The 18,257-nt window shown below is 54.5% G+C and overlaps 2 protein-coding genes across 2 annotated transcripts; both read right to left on the reverse strand.

Moving 5' to 3' along the window:
• Positions 1-10,171: 10,171 nt before the first annotated feature.
• LOC118696034 (protein S100-A9-like) lies at positions 10,172-11,391 on the reverse strand. The gene is made up of 2 exons (XM_036397960.1): positions 11,218-11,391; positions 10,172-10,473 (listed from the first exon to the last, which is right to left on the reverse strand). Exons 1-2 carry the CDS (start codon positions 11,368-11,370, stop codon positions 10,237-10,239), a joined length of 390 nt encoding a protein of 129 aa, XP_036253853.1. The 5' UTR covers positions 11,371-11,391; the 3' UTR covers positions 10,172-10,236.
• A 3,630-nt stretch (positions 11,392-15,021) lies between these two features.
• On the reverse strand, positions 15,022-16,650 carry LOC118696038 (protein S100-A4-like). Its single transcript, XM_036397965.2, has 3 exons — positions 16,346-16,650; positions 15,704-15,849; positions 15,022-15,262 (listed from the first exon to the last, which is right to left on the reverse strand). The coding sequence occupies exons 1-3, from the start codon at positions 16,410-16,412 to the stop codon at positions 15,098-15,100; spliced, it is 378 nt and encodes a 125-aa protein (XP_036253858.1). The 5' UTR covers positions 16,413-16,650; the 3' UTR covers positions 15,022-15,097.
• Positions 16,651-18,257: the final 1,607 nt, after the last annotated feature.

Consider the following 18,257-nt stretch of genomic DNA (forward strand, 5'->3'; position numbering starts at 1 on the left):
TCCCCGGGGCATTGCACGGATTTATTCCGGTATCCCTGACTCACTGCATTGTTCCTTTTGTTTCCCGGCCCTGCTCCTTGCAGGCTGGCACCCATCCCAAACTGGGATGTCAAATTGGAGTGTCACCCATCCCAAATTGGACTGTCACCCACCCCAAACTGGGATGTCGAATTGGAGTGTCACAGATCCCAAACTGGACTGTCACCCACCCCAAACTGGGATGTCAAATTGGAGTGTCACCCATCCCAAATTGGGATCCCAAATTGGAGTGTCACCCATCCCAAATTGGGATCCCAAACTGAAATGTCATTGATCCCAAACTGGAGTGTCACCCACCCCAAATTTGAGTGTCACCCATCCCAAATTGAATCCTGGTCCCCCAGCTGGCAGGGAAATCCTCTGGTGCTCTCGTGCACCTCCCACACTCGGCCCCTTTCCCAATTCTCCCACTTTTTCCCTCAAACCCGTGGGGGAGCAGCTGGCCATGCCCAGCCCTGCAAGGACAGCGATGCCCGAGTGACGCGGGGGTGGCAGGGAGTGACATTTGCCTCGAGGCACGAGGGTGGCACCCCAAATCCAGAGCTGTCCCGTGTCACCGAGGTGCCACCCAAACCCCACTGGTTTCACCCGGGACAGGCCCTGGTTTGGGGGACGTTGGAGCCTCCTCAGCCCAGGGGTTCCCTGCTCAGGGATCTGTCCCAAAGCGTGAAAGCTTTGACTCGTTCTACGGAGGGGCAGCTGCCAGGATGGAGCCCCAGAGCCCCTCGGCCTCGTGCTTTGCTCTGCTGGGGCTGCTGGGCTCTTTTGGGGTCACAAAAACATCTCACACACGTCTGGGAAGTGGCACCTCTGGAATGCAGCACCCCTGGGATGTGGCACCCTTGGGATCTGGCATCACCGGGATGTGAGACCCTTGGGATCTGGCACCCTTGGGATCTGGCACCCTTGGGATCTGGTGTCCCCGGGATGTGTCACCACCAGGCTGTGGCACCCCGAGGATGTGGCACCCTTGGAGTGTGGCACCCTTGGAGTGTGGCACCCTTGGAGTGTGGCGCCCTCGGAGTGTGGCACCCTTGGGATCTGGCACTCTCGGGATTTGGTGTCTCTGGGATGTGTCACCCTCGGGATGTGTCGCCCTTGGGATGTGGCACCCCCAGGATGTGGCACCCCCAGTTCCAGGGCTGGGTCTTAGCAGAGACTTGAGGAAGGACCCCCCCCAACCGTGTTTCACTTCTGGCACTTCCTGGACCTTCACCCTCAGATCTGACCCTCCAGGAGCCCTGTGCTGCCCACTGAGGACCCCCAAAACCTTTTCCTGACCCCCCCCTTTGTAGTAAACCCCATAGATTTAGGAAAAGCACCATGGAGGATATGAACAATAGGAATGCTGAAACAGCAAAAGAAAATTCCTGTTTTCTTGTCCTCCACCCCTTAACCTACCTCTGTAACCCTATAAGGCAATGTCATGTTAACCCCTTACCCATTGGTCAAGCTTGGATCCTTTCCAACCCTATAAAAGAAGCATACTGTACCCCATTAGGAGAGAAAGAAGAAGAGCAGAGACCCTTCACGGACCTCCCCAAATAAAGCCATCTTCGTGGAACAGCCTGCGCCTTCTCCTTCTCCTCTCTCTCCGTCTGCTGCAGCCTCAAGCCCAGGGCACCACTACCTAGCAAGCAAAGCTGAAATCCTGAGAGCTTGCAATCACTATAGAGCTGATAATCACCATGCTTGCTAGATGGTAGCCCTGCGGTCTTGGCATGAGCGAGCGAGCTTCGGGCACCCGGTCCCTACCCAGGGACTGAGCTCCTGAGCCCTAGTGCTCTGCATTATGATAAGGCCAAATAAGAGGCTTTATTAAAGTGGCAGCCCAACGACTTCGGATTCGGACCCCCCCCCAGAGGCGATATCCGTCGGTTGAGCAACGAAGCCCCCCTGGGGTTTTCTGTGATTGCCTGTTCGGGAAGCCGCTCCTTCTGTGAAGGGACTTTTCGTTTTAGAAAATCCTTTCCCCAGGAGGGTCAGTTCGACACTCAAAACTTACATCTGAACGACAGAAAGTTCCGAGGAGAACTGACGCAGCAGACCCCTTCCACAGATCTTGGACCCCAGGAATTGTAAGTATTAGCTAATATTGCGCGCATAACTTTGGGGCTCTAAAACTTTTTTTTCGGGTTTTTTTTTCTTTTTTTTTCACGTTTTTTCTGCTGGAAGGGCTAACCATTAACATGGGTAAAATTTTTAGTACTTTAAAACTAAGTAAAACCGAGAGAGAGATATATTCAACTATTTTAGAAATCTTATCTGCTAACAACTTCTCCTTTTCTAAAGGCAAGCTCTCAAAAACTAATCTTAAAAAATTTGTAACTTGGATTATTTCGCAATACCCTGATACTGATAAGAAAGCAGTCATTGAAAATTCGTTTTGGGATATGATCGGGAACACAATATATATCTCCCAAACAAACCAGGATTTCTCTGTAACTAACTATTTGCCTTTATTCCATATAATAACTAAAACCGTTGAAAGATTTAACAGAGAAAAAATCTTGCAGGGCTTAACAGATACTTCCTCTTCAAATAGTAAGATTGATAAGGACTCAGAGGAATGTCACTTGCATATCTCACACCACCCCTTCATTTCTAAAGTCCCTCTCGCCTCCGCTACTCCTAAAGCAGAGGTTACGCTGCCCACCCCAGTTCCCCCCCCCACATCCTCCACCCTTGCGGGACCTGCGCTGCCCAACTCCGCGAATCCTATCTTATCTGTAACTCCACACATCTCCCCTACCCCTGGCTCGGCTTCCTCCTTGCTTCCGGTCCCGGGGGTCCCTTTTCCTGCCTCTGCCGCCCCCTCCACCCCTGCGTCGGCTCTTCCCCCCTCTGCTGTGTACCCCCCCACCCCCGCGCTGATGTCCCCCACCATCCCTCCCGCCGCCGCGCCCGCCGCCCCCGCTCCCCCCGCCCCAGCTCCGACCGGCCCGGCCCCTCCCGCGGGCTCCCCGAGCCACACCCTCACCGCTCCCGAGGCCTTGTCCATCCCCGCCCCCTCCCCCTGCTCCCTGCCTGCCACAGCAGGGACACCTCACACAAGCACAGTCCCAGACACCCCCCACGGTGCTGTCCCCCCCACCCGGTCCTGTGCGTGCTGTGCTGCCATCCCAGCTCCAGTGGCACCTCCCCCCAGCCAGGTCATGCCATGTCTCCCCCCCCAGCCATTGAAACCTTTGAAAAACGCTTCTAAACGAAAAAAGCGCAAGTCACGGATAGCAACCCTCCCTCAGTCCTCCTCAGAGGACCAGAGCTCTTGCAGTGAATCTGATTCTGATACGATCCACACGGATCCATGGGCTCGTATTAAAGTAGAAGCGACAAAGGCTGGAGACTGGGAGCTGGCACAGAAGATTAATGCTTTCCCAGTAGAATATAAGCAAGGACGGAATGGTGGTGAGTCCGCTATAAAGACGTGGAAAGCTAACTCCAATAAGGAACTAGTGCAATTAAGAAATATAGCCAAAGAACATGGGCGAAGCTCACATATTTTTAGAAATTTCTTAGAAGCCATGTTCTCAGCACATGTCTTACTTCCCCACGATGTAAAAAATATTTCACACTGCCTCCTGTCCCCAGCAGAATATTTGTTATGGGACAGGCATTGGAAAAGACATTTAAAAACGCTATCAGATTCATATTCTGCGGATGCTAATAAGACGGATTTTACAGTAGCCCAACTAGCTGGTGAAGGTGACTTACAGAAACCAGCAGACCAATTGGAAACCTTGAATAAAGAGGCACTGCAGGACATCGCTCTTGCAGCAAAAACCTCTTTACTTCTTGTGCCTGATGAGTCAATGCCAACAATGCATTTTTCTGCTATTAAACAAGGGACTGATGAAAGTTTTATCAAATTTGTGGACAGACTTAGAGATGCTATGGAGAAACAGATCGAGAGCACAGAGGCAAAGAAGGAACTCTTATGTAAACTTGCCTTGTGTAACTCTAATGAAAAATGCAAAGCCATTTTGAGGTCTCTACCCATGGATACAGACCCCACCATAGAGCAAATGCTGGAATGCTGTACACATCACACGTCCACGGACGATACAGTGGCCCAAGCAGTTGCTAAAGGTATTGCTGAAGGAGTTTCTGGTGCATATGCAGTAATAGCTTCTAAAGACCAAGCTAAATGCTATCACTGTGGAGATCTTGGACATTATATAAAGGACTGCCCAGAGAGATCACACCCCCGATACCACCGTAACAATTACCAAAGACCCCAGAATCAGCAGCGCTACCAGCAGCATTCGGGAAACTTCTTGCCCCGCCCGGTCGAGCCCCGGGCGCTGACAACAAATCAAAGGCCACCCAGACCCAACCCCGCACCAGCCCAGGATGTTCCGGACCACAAGAAGAGGATCCAACCCACGGGGCAACCCAGATGGGAACCTGCCGTCAACTGGTAACTGCTTTGTCCATTGACTTTAATAACGAGAATGTTCACCGTGTTCCCACAGGCAAATATGCGCCAAAAGGTGGTCCTTCGCATATTTTAATTATAGGTGACTCTCTTAATAGCCCAAAGGAGATCTTCGTTGTTCCAGAAGTGCTGACAGTGCAGCCAGGACAAGAGATTCTCGTCCAGGTATGCTGCATAGACTCACCATTTTTTCTTTCAAAGGGAACTCCAATAGCACAAGCCTTTTTACTCCCAAAGGATCACAGGGAACAGATTCCTCTCAACCCTACAGCTATGTGGGCTCATGTTGTGGGACCATCCAAGCCTACCATCGAGTGCGGCCTCACCTGCAAAGGCGAGAAGACCCACCTGCCAGGGATGCTGGACACCGGTGCTGATGTGACCATCATCGCCCGCTCAGAATGGCCAGCACACTGGGATCTACAACCTGTTGCAGGCATGATTTCAGGGATTGGTGGAGCCACAGTGTCCATGAGAAGCAAGAACAACATCCTTGTGGAAGGGCCTGAAGGCAAGCTGGCAACCATTCGTCCATTTGTGGTAAGGGCCCCCATCACCCTTTGGGGCAGAGACGTTCTATCCCAGTGGGGAGCTTCTCTACATATTCCCACTCAGGATTTCTAATTGGGGTCACTGAAGTAAGCGCGCTGCCAGAAACACCTCGTCTCACCTGGAAAAGTCACAAGCCACTCTGGATTGAACAGTGGCCCCTCAATAAAGTCAAACTGCGCGCCCTAAACACCCTCGTGGAAGAACAGCTCGCAAAAGGCCACATAGTGGAGTCCAACAGCCCTTGGAACTCTCCAGTCTTCGTTCTACCAAAGCCTGGGACAAACAGGTGGAGGCTCCTCCACGACCTTCGCAGAATCAACGAGGCCATCGAGGACATGGGCCCCCTCCAGCCTGGCCTGCCCTCCCCATCGATGCTGCCTAGAGACTGGATACTTGCTATCATAGACATTAAGGACTGTTTCTTCAGCATTCCTCTGCACCCTGAGGATGCTCCACGGTTTGCTTTTTCCGTTCCCTCTCTTAACAAGGAGGCCCCGCTCAAAAGATATCATTGGCGTTATCTTCCTCAAGGACTAAAAAACAGCCCCACTATTTGCCAGTGGTACGTGGCTCACATCCTGTCTCCCATTCGGAAATCATTCCCCGATGCTATCATCCATCACTACATGGATGACATCCTGGTGTGTGCTTCAGACAAAGCTTACTTGGACAATACAGTTAAAAAGACTATTGAAACCATAGAAAAGGCAGGAATGGAGATTCGTGAGGATAAAATCCAGTACACCAAGCCATGGACTTACCTTGGAGTCCAGATCCGGGAAAGGACCATCGTACCTCAGCAGCTCACCATAAATGACGACCCAAAAACCCTCAGGGACTTACACAGCCTGTGTGGATCCATCAACTGGGTACGTCCACTGCTAGGAATTACAACAGAAGACCTTGCTCCCTTGTTCAACCTTCTTCGCGGACCTAAGGACCTGGACTCTCCCTGCACTCTCACAGAAGAAGCCAGAGGTGCCATCACTAAAGTCCAGGAAGCCCTGTCTTCATGCAAAGCCCATCGCTTCGAGCCCAGTCTGCCTTTCAAGTTCATCATCCTGGGAAAAGCACCTCGATTCCATGGACTGATATTCCAATGGGACTCACAGCTTCGAGACCCTTTGTTGATACTGGAATGGATCTTTACAAATAGCCAGCCCACAAAGACACTTACCACCTACCAGGAGGTCATAGCACATTTAATAAAAAAGGCAAGGACTCGCCTTCGATCTCTTTCAGGTTGTGAGTTCGAATGCATATACTTACCAATAACTCTTACAGACTTTGAGGATTTGATCCAGACCAATGAAAGCCTCCAGTTTGCCCTGGATAGCTACACGGGCCAAATTTCAGTTAAGATCCCAAAACACAAACTCTTTAACCCTGATGTAACCTTCCATTTGATTCCAAAACAAATCCAAAGTAGAAAACCTCTCAAGGCTCTAACACTCTTTACAGATGGCTCAGGGTCTTCCCACAAGTCGGTGGTTACATGGAGAGACCCCCAAACACAAGATTGGCACTCTGACATACAAATAGTGGAGGGATCTCCACAGATCGCAGAATTAGCAGCCGTTGTCAGAGCCTTTGAAAAGTTTGAAAACGAGCCTTTCAATCTGGTTACAGATTCAGCTTATGTCGCTGGGATAGCGATGAGAGCAGAACATGCTCTTCTCAAAGAGGTCTCTAATCCAAAGTTGTACCAACTGCTCTCTAAATTAATATCCCTAATCTCCCACAGAAAGCAACCTTACCATATAATGCATGTGAGGTCACACACAGACCTCCCAGGTTTTGTTGCAGAAGGCAACAGAAAAGCGGATGCATTAGCAATGGCAGCAGAAACTGCTAATGTTCCTAACATCTTTGCCCAGGCAAAGTTGTCACACGCGTTTTTTCATCAAAATATACCTGCCCTTATGAGAATGTTTAAGCTCTCAAAGGATCAGGCAAAGGCTATCGTGGCTACGTGTCCGAACTGTCAGAACTATCAGATACCATCCATGGGGATGGGAGTCAATCCCCGAGGTCTGAATAGCTGCCAGCTGTGGCAGACAGATGTAACTCACTTCGCACCTTTTGGAAGATCAAAATACGTGCATGTATCGGTCGACACGTTTTCAGGAGCAGTATTTGCATCATCACATGCAGGAGAAAATACCATGCACACAATAAAACACTTTCTCCTTGCTTTTGCCGCCCTGGGTGTACCAAAAGAGATTAAAACAGATAATGGACCAGCCTACACTTCCCGCAAGTTAAAGGAGTTCTTCAGTGAATGGGGAATAGCACACAAGACCGGCATACCTGTAAACCCCACAGGACAATCCATCGTGGAAAGGACACATCAAACCCTCAAAAGAGTCCTTGATCAACAGAACAGAGACATGAGAATCACATCTCCAGTGGAAAGACTTTGCAAGGCTCTCTACGTCATCAACTTCCTGAACTGTACAGCATCAGAGCCTGACCCACCAATACTTCGCCACTTTGCAAATACCACCCAAGCAAAGCTCACTGAGAAACCACCTGTGCTCGTGAAGGACCCTGAAACACACCAAATTTCTGGGCCTCACCAGTTGATTACCTGGGGTAGAGGATATGCGTGCGTGCTACTACCATCCGGTCCGAGGTGGTACCCCGGAAAAAACATAAAGCCATACCTAGGCACTGAGAACACTACTCCTGCAAACGGGGACAAGAACGCTCCTGAGGCAAACACAAGACCACCTCAAAACCAAACCAGCTCTGCCTGGAGACGAAGACGTCGCCGAATACCCACAAACACAAGAACAGACCACCCCATTACAAGACAGCAGACAAAACTGAAAAGCTAAACAACAGTCTGCTGCATCAGACCATAGATAGCCTTAACACAAAAGTGTTCTCTGAACTATATGTTGTTACACTGGTTTTTTTTTGTATTTAAAGAAAGAAAAAAGAAAAAAAAAAAAAAAGAAACACCGTTATTCCCCCTCCCTAATCTTTTAAAACCCCTTAACCCTCTACCCACTCCTCCTCCCATAGTGTAGCTTAGAAATTAAAAGAAAAAGGGGGGGAGGAGGGGAACAAGAAAAGAACAAGGCAGAAAACCCTCTCATCATAAAGATAACAAATTCTGCTTATATTCCCTATCAGAAGCCCTATTCCTGCCCAAAGATGAAAAATATCTCCGTTGCTGCTGTCCTCATTGCTGCCTGGATGTTCTTCACCGTACCGTGTGCCTTCGGCTGGATTAGCCCACAGCCTAGCCATAATGTTTGGGTAACCTTAGCAAAAACATTAAAACAGGACAACATGTGCTTGTCCATGGGAAGCATTGATAACCCACTTTCCACATGTCTAGGAGGAATTCCCTTTGTAGCAGATGACTGGCCTGTCTATAACTCAGAGATTCTCCGCACCACAGGTAAGAGACCCAATGTGGCTGATACTTGGGACGAGTGGACAAAAATTCTGCCAGATGCTCGAGAGGAACCCCAAGAATTAGATCTGTTGGGGTCCTCCAAGGCCACATACTGCGTCAAATTTTACTTTAGACGTCCAAAAAACAATTGGCCAGAAATTGACCAGAACAAAAACACATATCGAAAAGAGATATCACCAATTAACAAAGCCTATAACTCTCACGATTGGTGCAATTACACGGCTCGTGTGATTTCTGTGTCCTCTCTCCATCCCAAAGTATTACCCAAGGGAATGTTTCTCATCTGTGGTGACAGAGTATGGGCTGGGATCCCCTCCCGACTCCAGGGAGGTCCCTGTACCCTTGGAAAACTTTCTACCCTTACACCAAACATCACCCTGTTACATAATTGGAAAAAAGAAAGCGAATCAAAACGACAAAAAAGGTCCTACACTGAATTTGATGAAAATTGTGATCCTAAATTATACGATTGGAACAAACCAAAAAAGATTGCTGTCTCCCTGTTCTTACCCTGGGTAGCTGCAGCTAAAGCCCTCGGTGAAATCAATCACCTTGGGTGCTGGCTCAGTAAACAAGCTAACGCTACATCTGCAGCCTTGAGTGATCTCTTAAAGGAAGAAGAAACCACAAGACAGGCTTCGCTCCAAAATCGAGCAGCAATCGACTTCCTGCTGCTTGCCCATGGACACGGCTGTGAAGACTTCGAAGGGATGTGCTGCTTCAACCTCTCTTCACGCTCGGAATCCATCCATGCGAACATCCAGAAACTGAAAGATCTCGTGAAGGACTTGAAAGTAGAAAGAATCCCAGACTGGGTCAATGAACTTTTTGGGCAATGGGGATTAACAGGATGGGCTGCATCCTTGATTAAGGGAATGTTGTTGATTCTCCTTGTAGTTGTTATTGTGTTAGCTATGTTCTCGTGCCTTGTTCACTGTTTCAAAAGAACTATAGCGAATGCCTTTTTTGTAAAAACAGAAAGTGGAGTTGTAGTAAACCCCATAGATTTAGGAAAAGCACCATGGAGGATATGAACAATAGGAATGCTGAAACAGCAAAAGAAAATTCCTGTTTTCTTGTCCTCCACCCCTTAACCTACCTCTGTAACCCTATAAGGCAATGTCATGTTAACCCCTTACCCATTGGTCAAGCTTGGATCCTTTCCAACCCTATAAAAGAAGCATACTGTACCCCATTAGGAGAGAAAGAAGAAGAGCAGAGACCCTTCACGGACCTCCCCAAATAAAGCCATCTTCGTGGAACAGCCTGCGCCTTCTCCTTCTCCTCTCTCTCCGTCTGCTGCAGCCTCAAGCCCAGGGCACCACTACCTAGCAAGCAAAGCTGAAATCCTGAGAGCTTGCAATCACTATAGAGCTGATAATCACCATGCTTGCTAGATGGTAGCCCTGCGGTCTTGGCATGAGCGAGCGAGCTTCGGGCACCCGGTCCCTACCCAGGGACTGAGCTCCTGAGCCCTAGTGCTCTGCATTATGATAAGGCCAAATAAGAGGCTTTATTACCCCTTTGCCCAGAACAAGGTCCCCCCCATGCCACTCTCCCCTCCCCATTATTTTTCCCTTCAATCTGGGTTTAATCACAGGCTGGGCCTCACCCCCTCCCCACAGACCCCAGGACACGGCACACGGTTGGGTTTGGTGCTCAGAGGAAGGGATTTTATTTCAATGCCACAAAGTAGAAGCAGGTGACAAAGATTTGGTTCCGGACAAGGGGGGACACAGAGTCCCGTGGCTCGGCCACTGCGGGAGATGGCTCCATTTCAGTGACGGTGGCTGTGCCCATGCCCATGGTCATGCCCGTGGTCATGCCCATGGTCGTGGCCGTGCCCGTGGTCGTGGCCGTGGTCACCACCAGGGCCCTGGTGGGACCTGTTGTGGGCATCAATGGCCACGAGGCTCAGCGTGGTCAGGAACTCGGTGAACTTGAGGCGGCCGTCGTGGTTGGCGTCGGCTTTGGTGAAGAGCTGCTTGATGTAGCTGTCCATGGTCGTTTTGGGCTGTGGGGGGAGCACAGTCAGCTCGGGGTCACTCACCCTTACCCAGCAAGGCCTGAACCCCAAAAAACCCTCCCTCGCTTTGGGAAGGTCCCAAGATAAAGTTCTGGAATGTTCTGCCCGGGGAGGTGGTGGAGTCACCGTCCCTGGATGTGTTTAAACAAGCCTGGATGTGGCACTGGGTGCCAGGGTTGAGTTGAGGGGTTGGGGTTGGACTCGATGATCTTGAAGGCCTCCTCCAACCAACCCAGTGATTCTGGGAATTCTGTGAACCCTCCCCATCCCCAAGGAAGTGCCCAAGGATGAGCTCTGAGCGCCCCAATGTAGTGGGGGGTGTCCCTGCCCAGCATCCCTGGAATGAGAGGATCTCCCAGGCCCACTCCCACCCATCCCACCCCATCCCATTGATCCCATCCCATCCCATCCCATCCCATCCCATTGATCCCATCCCATCCCATCCCATCCCATCCCATTGATCCCATCCCATCCCATCCCATCCCATCCCATTGATCCCATCCCATCCCATCCCATCCCATCCCATCCCATTGATCCCATCTCATCCCATCCCATCCTATTCCATCCCATTGATCCCATCCCATCCCATCCCATCCCATCCTATTCCATCCCACTGAACCCATCCCATCCCATTCCATTGATCCCATCCCACCCTATCCCACCGATCCCATCCCATCCCATTGACCCCGATCCCATCGATCCCACCCCACTGATCCCAGCCCGGGCTCTCACCGGCACCGTGTTCTTCAGGAAGGGCTCGGCCGTCTCCTTGAGCAGCCTGGAGAACTCCCCCAGGCTCAGGTAGTCGTCCACGGGGCGCTGCGCCGCGAACCGGTGGTAGACGTTGACGGCGCATTCCAGCGCCAGCTCCAGGTCGGTTTTCATCCTGCCGGGAAAGGGACAAACGGCAAAACATCGAAGGGAACCCGAGCCCGGGGACTCACCAGGAAGGATCTGCTCACCTCGGAGGAGGTCTGGGCTCTGCAGAGGGAGGAGCAGGAGGACTGGTGGTGCCGAGCTGGGGATGGCACCTTTTATACCCTCCTGGAGCTGCCAGGAGCTCCAGGAGTTGTGCAAGGCACGCAGCACGCCCAGGTGAGGATTTCGGGCTCCTCACCCCATCCAGGAACTGTTATCCAGGGAGGGGAAGCCCCAAACTCGTCAGGCAAAAACAAGGAAACACCAAAAATTGCATCAGGGGTCAGCGGTGGCGTTTTCTGGAACGTTCCACAAGTGTTTGGTGGAGATGATGGAGGAGGAACTTCTCTGGGTGAGGGTCTCCAGCTGTCTCTGGTTTTACCCAGGGGGGACGTGGTTTGTCACTGATGTTTTTGGTGAATTTGGCTGCTGGACAGGAGTTGGATTAAGCCCTTTTCTGACTCACAGATGGGGCAACTGAGAGGCGTTTGAAAAACTTGGATTTCATTTTGTCAGGCTTTGAAAATTCTCCGCCAGTTCACAGACAGGTGCCAGGGGTGGCCACCCCTCCAGGACGACATTTCCCTGGATGCAGGGGACAATCCTGCCCTGTGGAACTCTGCCAGGGACATTTCCCTGGGTCCAGGGGACAATCCTGCTGCAGGTCCTGGGAGGTGGCACTTCCCAGCAGCTGGAATTGCCCAAGGATAACCCAGGGCATCATCTGGGTGATCCACGCCCAGCTGTCCCCCAGGTTTGGGACCTCCCCATTGCTCCCAGTGGAGCCCATCCCAGTATTCCCAGTATTCCCAGTATTCCCAGTATTCCCAGTATTCCCAGTATTCCCAGTATTCCCAGAATGAGCTGCAGAACCCCAAGTGTCTGGAGGGGGGTGGTGAGGAGCCTCCACCCCATGTGGTCACGAAGATTTTGGGAAGTGACGATGACAGCGGTGGTGAAACCTCTCCCGCCAGGCTCCTCATCCCAGGAACTGGTGCCAGAAAAACCCAAAATTGCAAAAGAGGGAGACAAAGGGACGGGGTTTGGGAAGGGGACGGGCGCGTCCTCAACGGGAAGGGGACGCGCGTGGGCTGGGCAGAGGGACACGGGTGACACGGCAGGGACACGGGTTCAGACAGGCCTGGGGATGGCAGAGAGCGTGGCTGGGCCATGGGGACAGGGACAAGGACACGTGAGTGCCATGGGGACAGGAGGGGACAAGGACAGGTGAGTGCCATGGGGAGGAGAGGGGGACAAGGACAGGTGAGTGCCAGAGGGACAGGAGGGGACAAGGACAGGTAAGGACAGGTGAGTGCCATGGGGACAGAAAAGGGACAAGGACAGGTGAGTGCCATGGGGATGGCAGAGGGCGTGGCTGGGCCACCTGGCATGGGGGACATGGTCATGTGTGTGCCATGGGGACAGGAGGGGGACAAAGACAGGTGAGTGCCATGGGGACAGGAGAGGGACAAGGACAGGTAAGGACAGGTGAGTGCCATGGGGACAGAAAAGGGACAAGGCCACCTGTGTGCCATGGGGACAGGAGAGGGCATGGCTGGGGCACATGGAGAGGGACAAGGACAGGTGAGTGCCATGGGGACAGAAAAGGGACAAGGACAGGTGAGTGCCATGGGGACAGGAGGGGGACAAGGACAGGTGAGTGATTCAGGATAGATCCCAGACACGGGGATGGATTCAGGGTGGATCCCTGTGACTGGGATGGATTTAGGGTTGATCCCTGACAGGGGGGATGGATTCAGGGTGGATCCCTGACAGGGGGATGGATCCAGGTTGGATCCCTGCGGGCATCATCATTCCACCTTCAGATGGCCACAGGTGAGGTTTGGGATTTTGGGGTTCCCTCTCACCTGCCCAGGGGTGCAGGGGGAGGTTCAGCCCCATTCTCTGGGGGTTCACTGACTCTGGAGGGATGGAGAATTTTTTTTCCCCCTAAATCTTAGAATCCCAGAGGTCGGAAAACCTCCAAGATCACCACGTCCAAGCTGTTCCCGACCCCCACCTGCCCACCCAGACCAACATCCAGGTGTTTCTCAGGGGTGGCCACTCCAACCCTCCCTGGGCAGCCTTTCCAAGGCCTGGCCGCCCTTTCCAGGGGGAAATTCCACCCCACGAGCCGCCCTGGCACAGCCCGAGGCCGTTCCCTCTCCTCCCGTCCCTTTGTGGCATCGCTGAAGGCGGTGAAGGGGGCACGGTCACATCTGGAAGGGGCACGGCCACATCTGGAAGGGGCGTGTGGCACATCTGGAGCCCGGAGCGTGACCAAGAGAGGGGAAAGGGCACCGGGGGAGGAACCGGGATGGGCTGGCCCGGAGCACCGGGAAGTGGCGGCTCCGCACGGCCGCACCCCGGGCAGGAACGCGGCAGAACGCCCGGGGCACCGGGGATGGGGAGGGGACAATCGCGACATCCGCGGGCACAATCCGAACCGGCACAATCCCAGCTCGGAGCTGGGCCCGAACCGGCACAATCCCAGCTCGGAGCTGTTCCCGAACCGGCCCAATCCCAGCTCGGAGCTGAGCCCGGACCGGCACAATCCCAGCTCGGAGCTGTTCCCGAACCGGCACCATCCCAGCTCGGAGCTGAGCCCGAACCGGCACAATCCCAGCTCGGAGCTGTTCCCGGACCGGCCCAATCCCAGCTCGGAGCTGTTCCGGGACTGGCACCATCCCAGCTCGGAGCTGTTCCCGGACCGGCACAATCCCAGCTCGGAGCTGAGCCCGAACCGGCACCATCCCAGCTCGGAGCTGAGCCCGAACCGGCACAATCCCAACTCGGAGCTGTTCCCGAACCGGCCCAATCCCAGCTCGGAGCTGTTCCCGGACCGGCACCATCCCAGCTCGGAGCTGTTCCGGGACCGGCACCATCCCAGCTCGGAGCTGTTCCCGAACCGGCCCAATCCCAGCTCGGAGCTGTTCCGGGACCGGCACCATCCCAGCTCGGAGCTGTTCCCGCAGCCCTGCGGGGTGGGAGCGGCTCCGGGGAGGAGCGGCCGGGCCGGGCTGAGTCAGCCCCGACGCGGCTGCCGGGGAGCGGCCCCGAGGGGGTTCCCGAGGCCTCGGGGGTGCCGGATCCACCCCGGGCAGAACCAGAACCAGAACCAGAGCCAGAACCAGAGCCAGAACCAGAATCAGCCTGGCATTGCCGCCAGCTTCCCCCAGCCCAAGTAGAACCAGAATCAGAATCAGAGTCAGAACCAGCCTGGGAACGGCCCCGGGGGAGTTTCCGGAGCCTCGGGGGTGCAGGATCCATCCCGGGCTGAGCCAGAGCCAGGGCCAGAACCAGAACCAGAACCAGAACCAGAACCAGAACCAGAACCAGAGCCAGAACCAGATTCAGAACCAGAGCCAGAACCAGAACCAGATTCAGAACCAGAACCAGATTCAGAACCAGAGCCAGAACCAGAACCAGATTCAGAACCAGAACCAGATTCAGAACCAGAACCAGAGTCAGAACCAGAACCAGAACCAGATTCAGAACCAGAACCAGATTCAGAACCAGAATCAGAGCCAGAGCCAGAACCAGAACCAGAACCAACCTGGCATCACCCCCAACTTCCCCCAGCCAGGCCAGAGAGACCCCCGGGGGGGGCAAAACCGCTTTGTTTAAATGGAAATTTATTGAAATGATGTGGGGATCACACGGGAGGGTCCCGGGGCCGTGCCGGGCCCTGCCCTCACTTCCTGCGGGGCATCTTGTCCGGCAGGTCCTGGAAGAAGTCGTTGCACATCATGGCCATGCAGGCCAGGAAGGTCACGTACTCCTGGAAATCCACCTCGTTGTCGCTGTTGCAGTCCAGGTTGCTCATCAGCTTCTGTAAACTCGCCTCGCTGGTTTGATTCTGCCCGAGGGAGGAGGGAAAGGAAGGGTTAAAACCGGGCTTTGGAGGGGTTAAAACCGGGCTTTGGAAGGGTTAAAACCGGGGCTTTGGAGGGGTTAAAACCGGGCTTTGGAGGGGTTAAAACCGGGGCTTTGGAGGGGTTAAAACCGGGGCTTTGGAGGGGTTAAAACCGGGGCTTTGGAAGGGTTAAAACCGGGTTTTGGAAGGGTTAAAACCGGGGCTTTGGAGGGGTTAAAACCGGGGCTTTGGAAGGGTTAAAACCGGGCTTTGGAAGGGTTAAAACAGGGCTTTGGAGGGGTTAAAACCGGGCTTTGGAGGGGTTAAAACCGGGATTTGGAAGGGTTAAAACCGGGGCTTTGGAAGGGTTAAAACCGGGCTTTGGAGGGGTTAAAACCGGGCTTTGGACGTCCCCAAAGCCCCGAGTCCCCCCCCGGCACTCACGCTGAAGCTCGGCAGCTCCTTGGTGAGCAGCTCCTTGAGCTCGGCTTTGTTGAGCTTGTACTTGTCGCCCTCGTTGCCCGAGTACTTGTGGAAGGTGGCGACCACCACGGCCAGCGCCTGCTCCAGGGGACACGCCATGGGGACAGCTGGGGACACAGCGAGGGGACACAGGAGTTGGGCACCCTCAGAGCCAGAACCAGGGACCAATCCCCCGTGCCAGGCCCGGGTCTGTCCCGGGATGCTCCGGTCCCTCCCCGGCTCCAGCCCGGCTGGGCAACCCCAAAATAGGGGGAAAAATGGGAAAAAATGGGAAAAAAATGGGAAAAAAGGGAAGGGAAGGGAAGGGAAGGGAAGGGAAGGGAAGGGAAGGGAAGGGAAGGGAAGGGAAGGGAAGGGAAGGGAAGGGAAGGGAAGGGAAGGGAAGGGAAGGGAAGGGAAGGGAAGGGAAGGGAAGGGAGGGGAAGGGAAGGGAAGGGAAGGGAAGGGAAGGGAAGGGAAGGGAAGGGAAGGGAAGGGGCTCGGGAGTTTTTCCAGCCCTGGCCCGGTGAAATCCGCATTTCCAGCTCGGCACCTGCAGCGGGACCCCCCCCAGCCGCGCCTGGCAACATCTGGAGAACATCTGGAGGGGTAAAAGCGACTCACCGAGAGCTCGGGAGGGACAGGAGAGATCGGGCAGGGCGGAAGGGGAGCCAGGCTCAGGCCCTGGCATTTATAGCGTTCATCGCCCCGCCTGAGCCACACCCGGCCGGGGAGGCAGCGACGCTCCCGAGCCCGCCCGGACCCGGCTGGAAAAGGAGAAAAGGAGGAGAAAGGAAACCCTGGGAGCTGCCCCCGCCCTTGCCAAGGGCGCTGGTTTGGATTAGGAGGAGCAAAATGCGCCGCTGGGGCTGCCCAGGGACCACCCGGGCCGGGAGAGCCCCGCGGGGTTCGGGTGCCCCCCGGTGCCCCCCGGTGCCATCCCGGGTCCGGTCTCGGGGGTGGTGCCGAGCCGGGGTTTGTGCCGAGGGTTTTTTTTTCCCTTTTCCAGTCTCTTGGCAGCGATTTGCGCTCCCGTTGTGTAACGGAGCCGCTCCCGTGGCCCGGGCACGTGTGCGGGAGCTGGGGCGGGCACCGGCAACGGGCAGGGCCCAACCTCGAACCCTGGCAAAGCCCCCGAGTGCCCCCAAACCCTGGCAAAGCCCCCAAATGTCCCCCCAAAACCCTGGCAAAGCCCCCGAGTGCCCCCAAAACCCTGGCAAAGCCCCCGAGTGTCCCCAAACCCTGGCAAAGCCCCCAAATGTCCCCAAACCATGGCAAAGCCCCCGAGTGCCCCCAAACCCTGGCAAAGCCCCCGAGTGCCCCCCAAACCATGGCAAAGCCCCCAAATGTCCCCCCAAAACCCTGGCAAAGCCGAGTGCCCCCCAAACCATGGCAAAGCCCCCGAGTGCCCCCCAAACCATGGCAAAGCCCCCAAATGTCCCCCCAAAACCATGGCAAAGCCCCCGAGTGCCCCCCAAACCATGGCAAAGCCCCCAAATGTTCCCCCAAAACCCTGGCAAAGCCCCCGAGTGCCCCCCAAAACCCTGGCAAAGCCCCCAAATGTTCCCCCAACCCTGGCAAAGCCCCCGAGTGTCCCCCAGCCCTCCCCAGATGGATTTGGGGGCTTGGGGAGGACCTGGGGGCTTTGGGGAGGGTTTGGAGGCTTTGGGGACAACCTGGGGGATTTGGGGAGGATTTGGGGGCTTTGGGAGGATTTGGGGGCTTGGGGAAGATTTGGGGGCTTTGGGAGGACCTGGAGGCTTTAGGGGGGAACCTGGGGGATTTGGGGGCTTGGGGAGGATTTGGGGGGGTTTGGGGAGGATTCGGGGGCTTTGGGGACAACCCAGGGGACTTGGGAGGGGCTGAAGGGTCGTAGGGAGGAGCTGGGGAGTTTGGGGAGGACCTGGGGAGTTTGGGGAGGATCTGGGGAGTTTGGGGAGGATCTGGGGGCTTTGGGGACAACCTGGAGGATTTGGGGAGGATTTGGGGAGGATTTGGGGAGGATCTGGGGGCTTGGTGTGCCCCCGACCCTTGGTGGCTCCCAGGGCACCGCTCCTGAACCCTCCCCAGAACGTTCCAGCGACACCCAAGAGTTGTTTTTGCTCAAATTTCTCCCAAAATAAACCCTCGCAGGGCTGAGCCACGCTGTGGAAAATCCCACAGAGCTGGAGGAAGGCGTGAGTCAGGCTGGGCACGGCGGGGGTGAGCGCTGAGCGTGGCCAGGACTGGGGGGAAAAATGAACAGAACCCCAAAAGTGGGAGAAAAACTGAACAAAACCCCAGAATTGAGCTGGGATTGGGGGGAGAATGAACAGAACCCCAAAACTCGGAGAAAACCTGAACAAAACCCCAGAACTGAGCTGGGATTGGGGGGAGAATGAACAGAACCCCAAAACTGGGAGAAAATCTGAACAAAACCCCAGAATTGAGCAGGGATTGGGGGAAGAATGAACAAAACCCCAGAACTGAGCAGGACTGGGGGAGAACCTGAAGAGAACCCCAAAACTGAACCAGGATTGGGGAAAAAATGAACAGA

The sequence above is a fragment of the Molothrus ater genome, chromosome 29 (genome assembly GCF_012460135.2).
Source record: "Molothrus ater isolate BHLD 08-10-18 breed brown headed cowbird chromosome 29, BPBGC_Mater_1.1, whole genome shotgun sequence".
NCBI lineage: Eukaryota > Metazoa > Chordata > Aves > Passeriformes > Icteridae > Molothrus > Molothrus ater.

Excerpts from the sequence above, each read along its gene's own strand:
- LOC118696034 (XM_036397960.1), bottom strand. The coding sequence starts at position 11,370 with ATGAAAACCGACCTGGAGCTGGCGCTGGAATGCGCCGTCAACGTCTAC. Across the intron at positions 10,474-11,217 it reads TCCTGAAGAACACGGTGCCG|CCCAAAACGACCATGGACAG; the intron begins GTGAGAGCCCGG and ends CTCCCCCCACAG.
- LOC118696038 (XM_036397965.2), bottom strand. The coding sequence starts at position 16,412 with ATGCCAGGGCCTGAGCCTGGCTCCCCTTCCGCCCTGCCCGATCTCTCC. Across the intron at positions 15,850-16,345 it reads CTGTCCCTCCCGAGCTCTCG|CTGTCCCCATGGCGTGTCCC; the intron begins GTGAGTCGCTTT and ends CTGTGTCCCCAG. Across the intron at positions 15,263-15,703 it reads AGGAGCTGCCGAGCTTCAGC|AATCAAACCAGCGAGGCGAG; the intron begins GTGAGTGCCGGG and ends TCCCTCGGGCAG.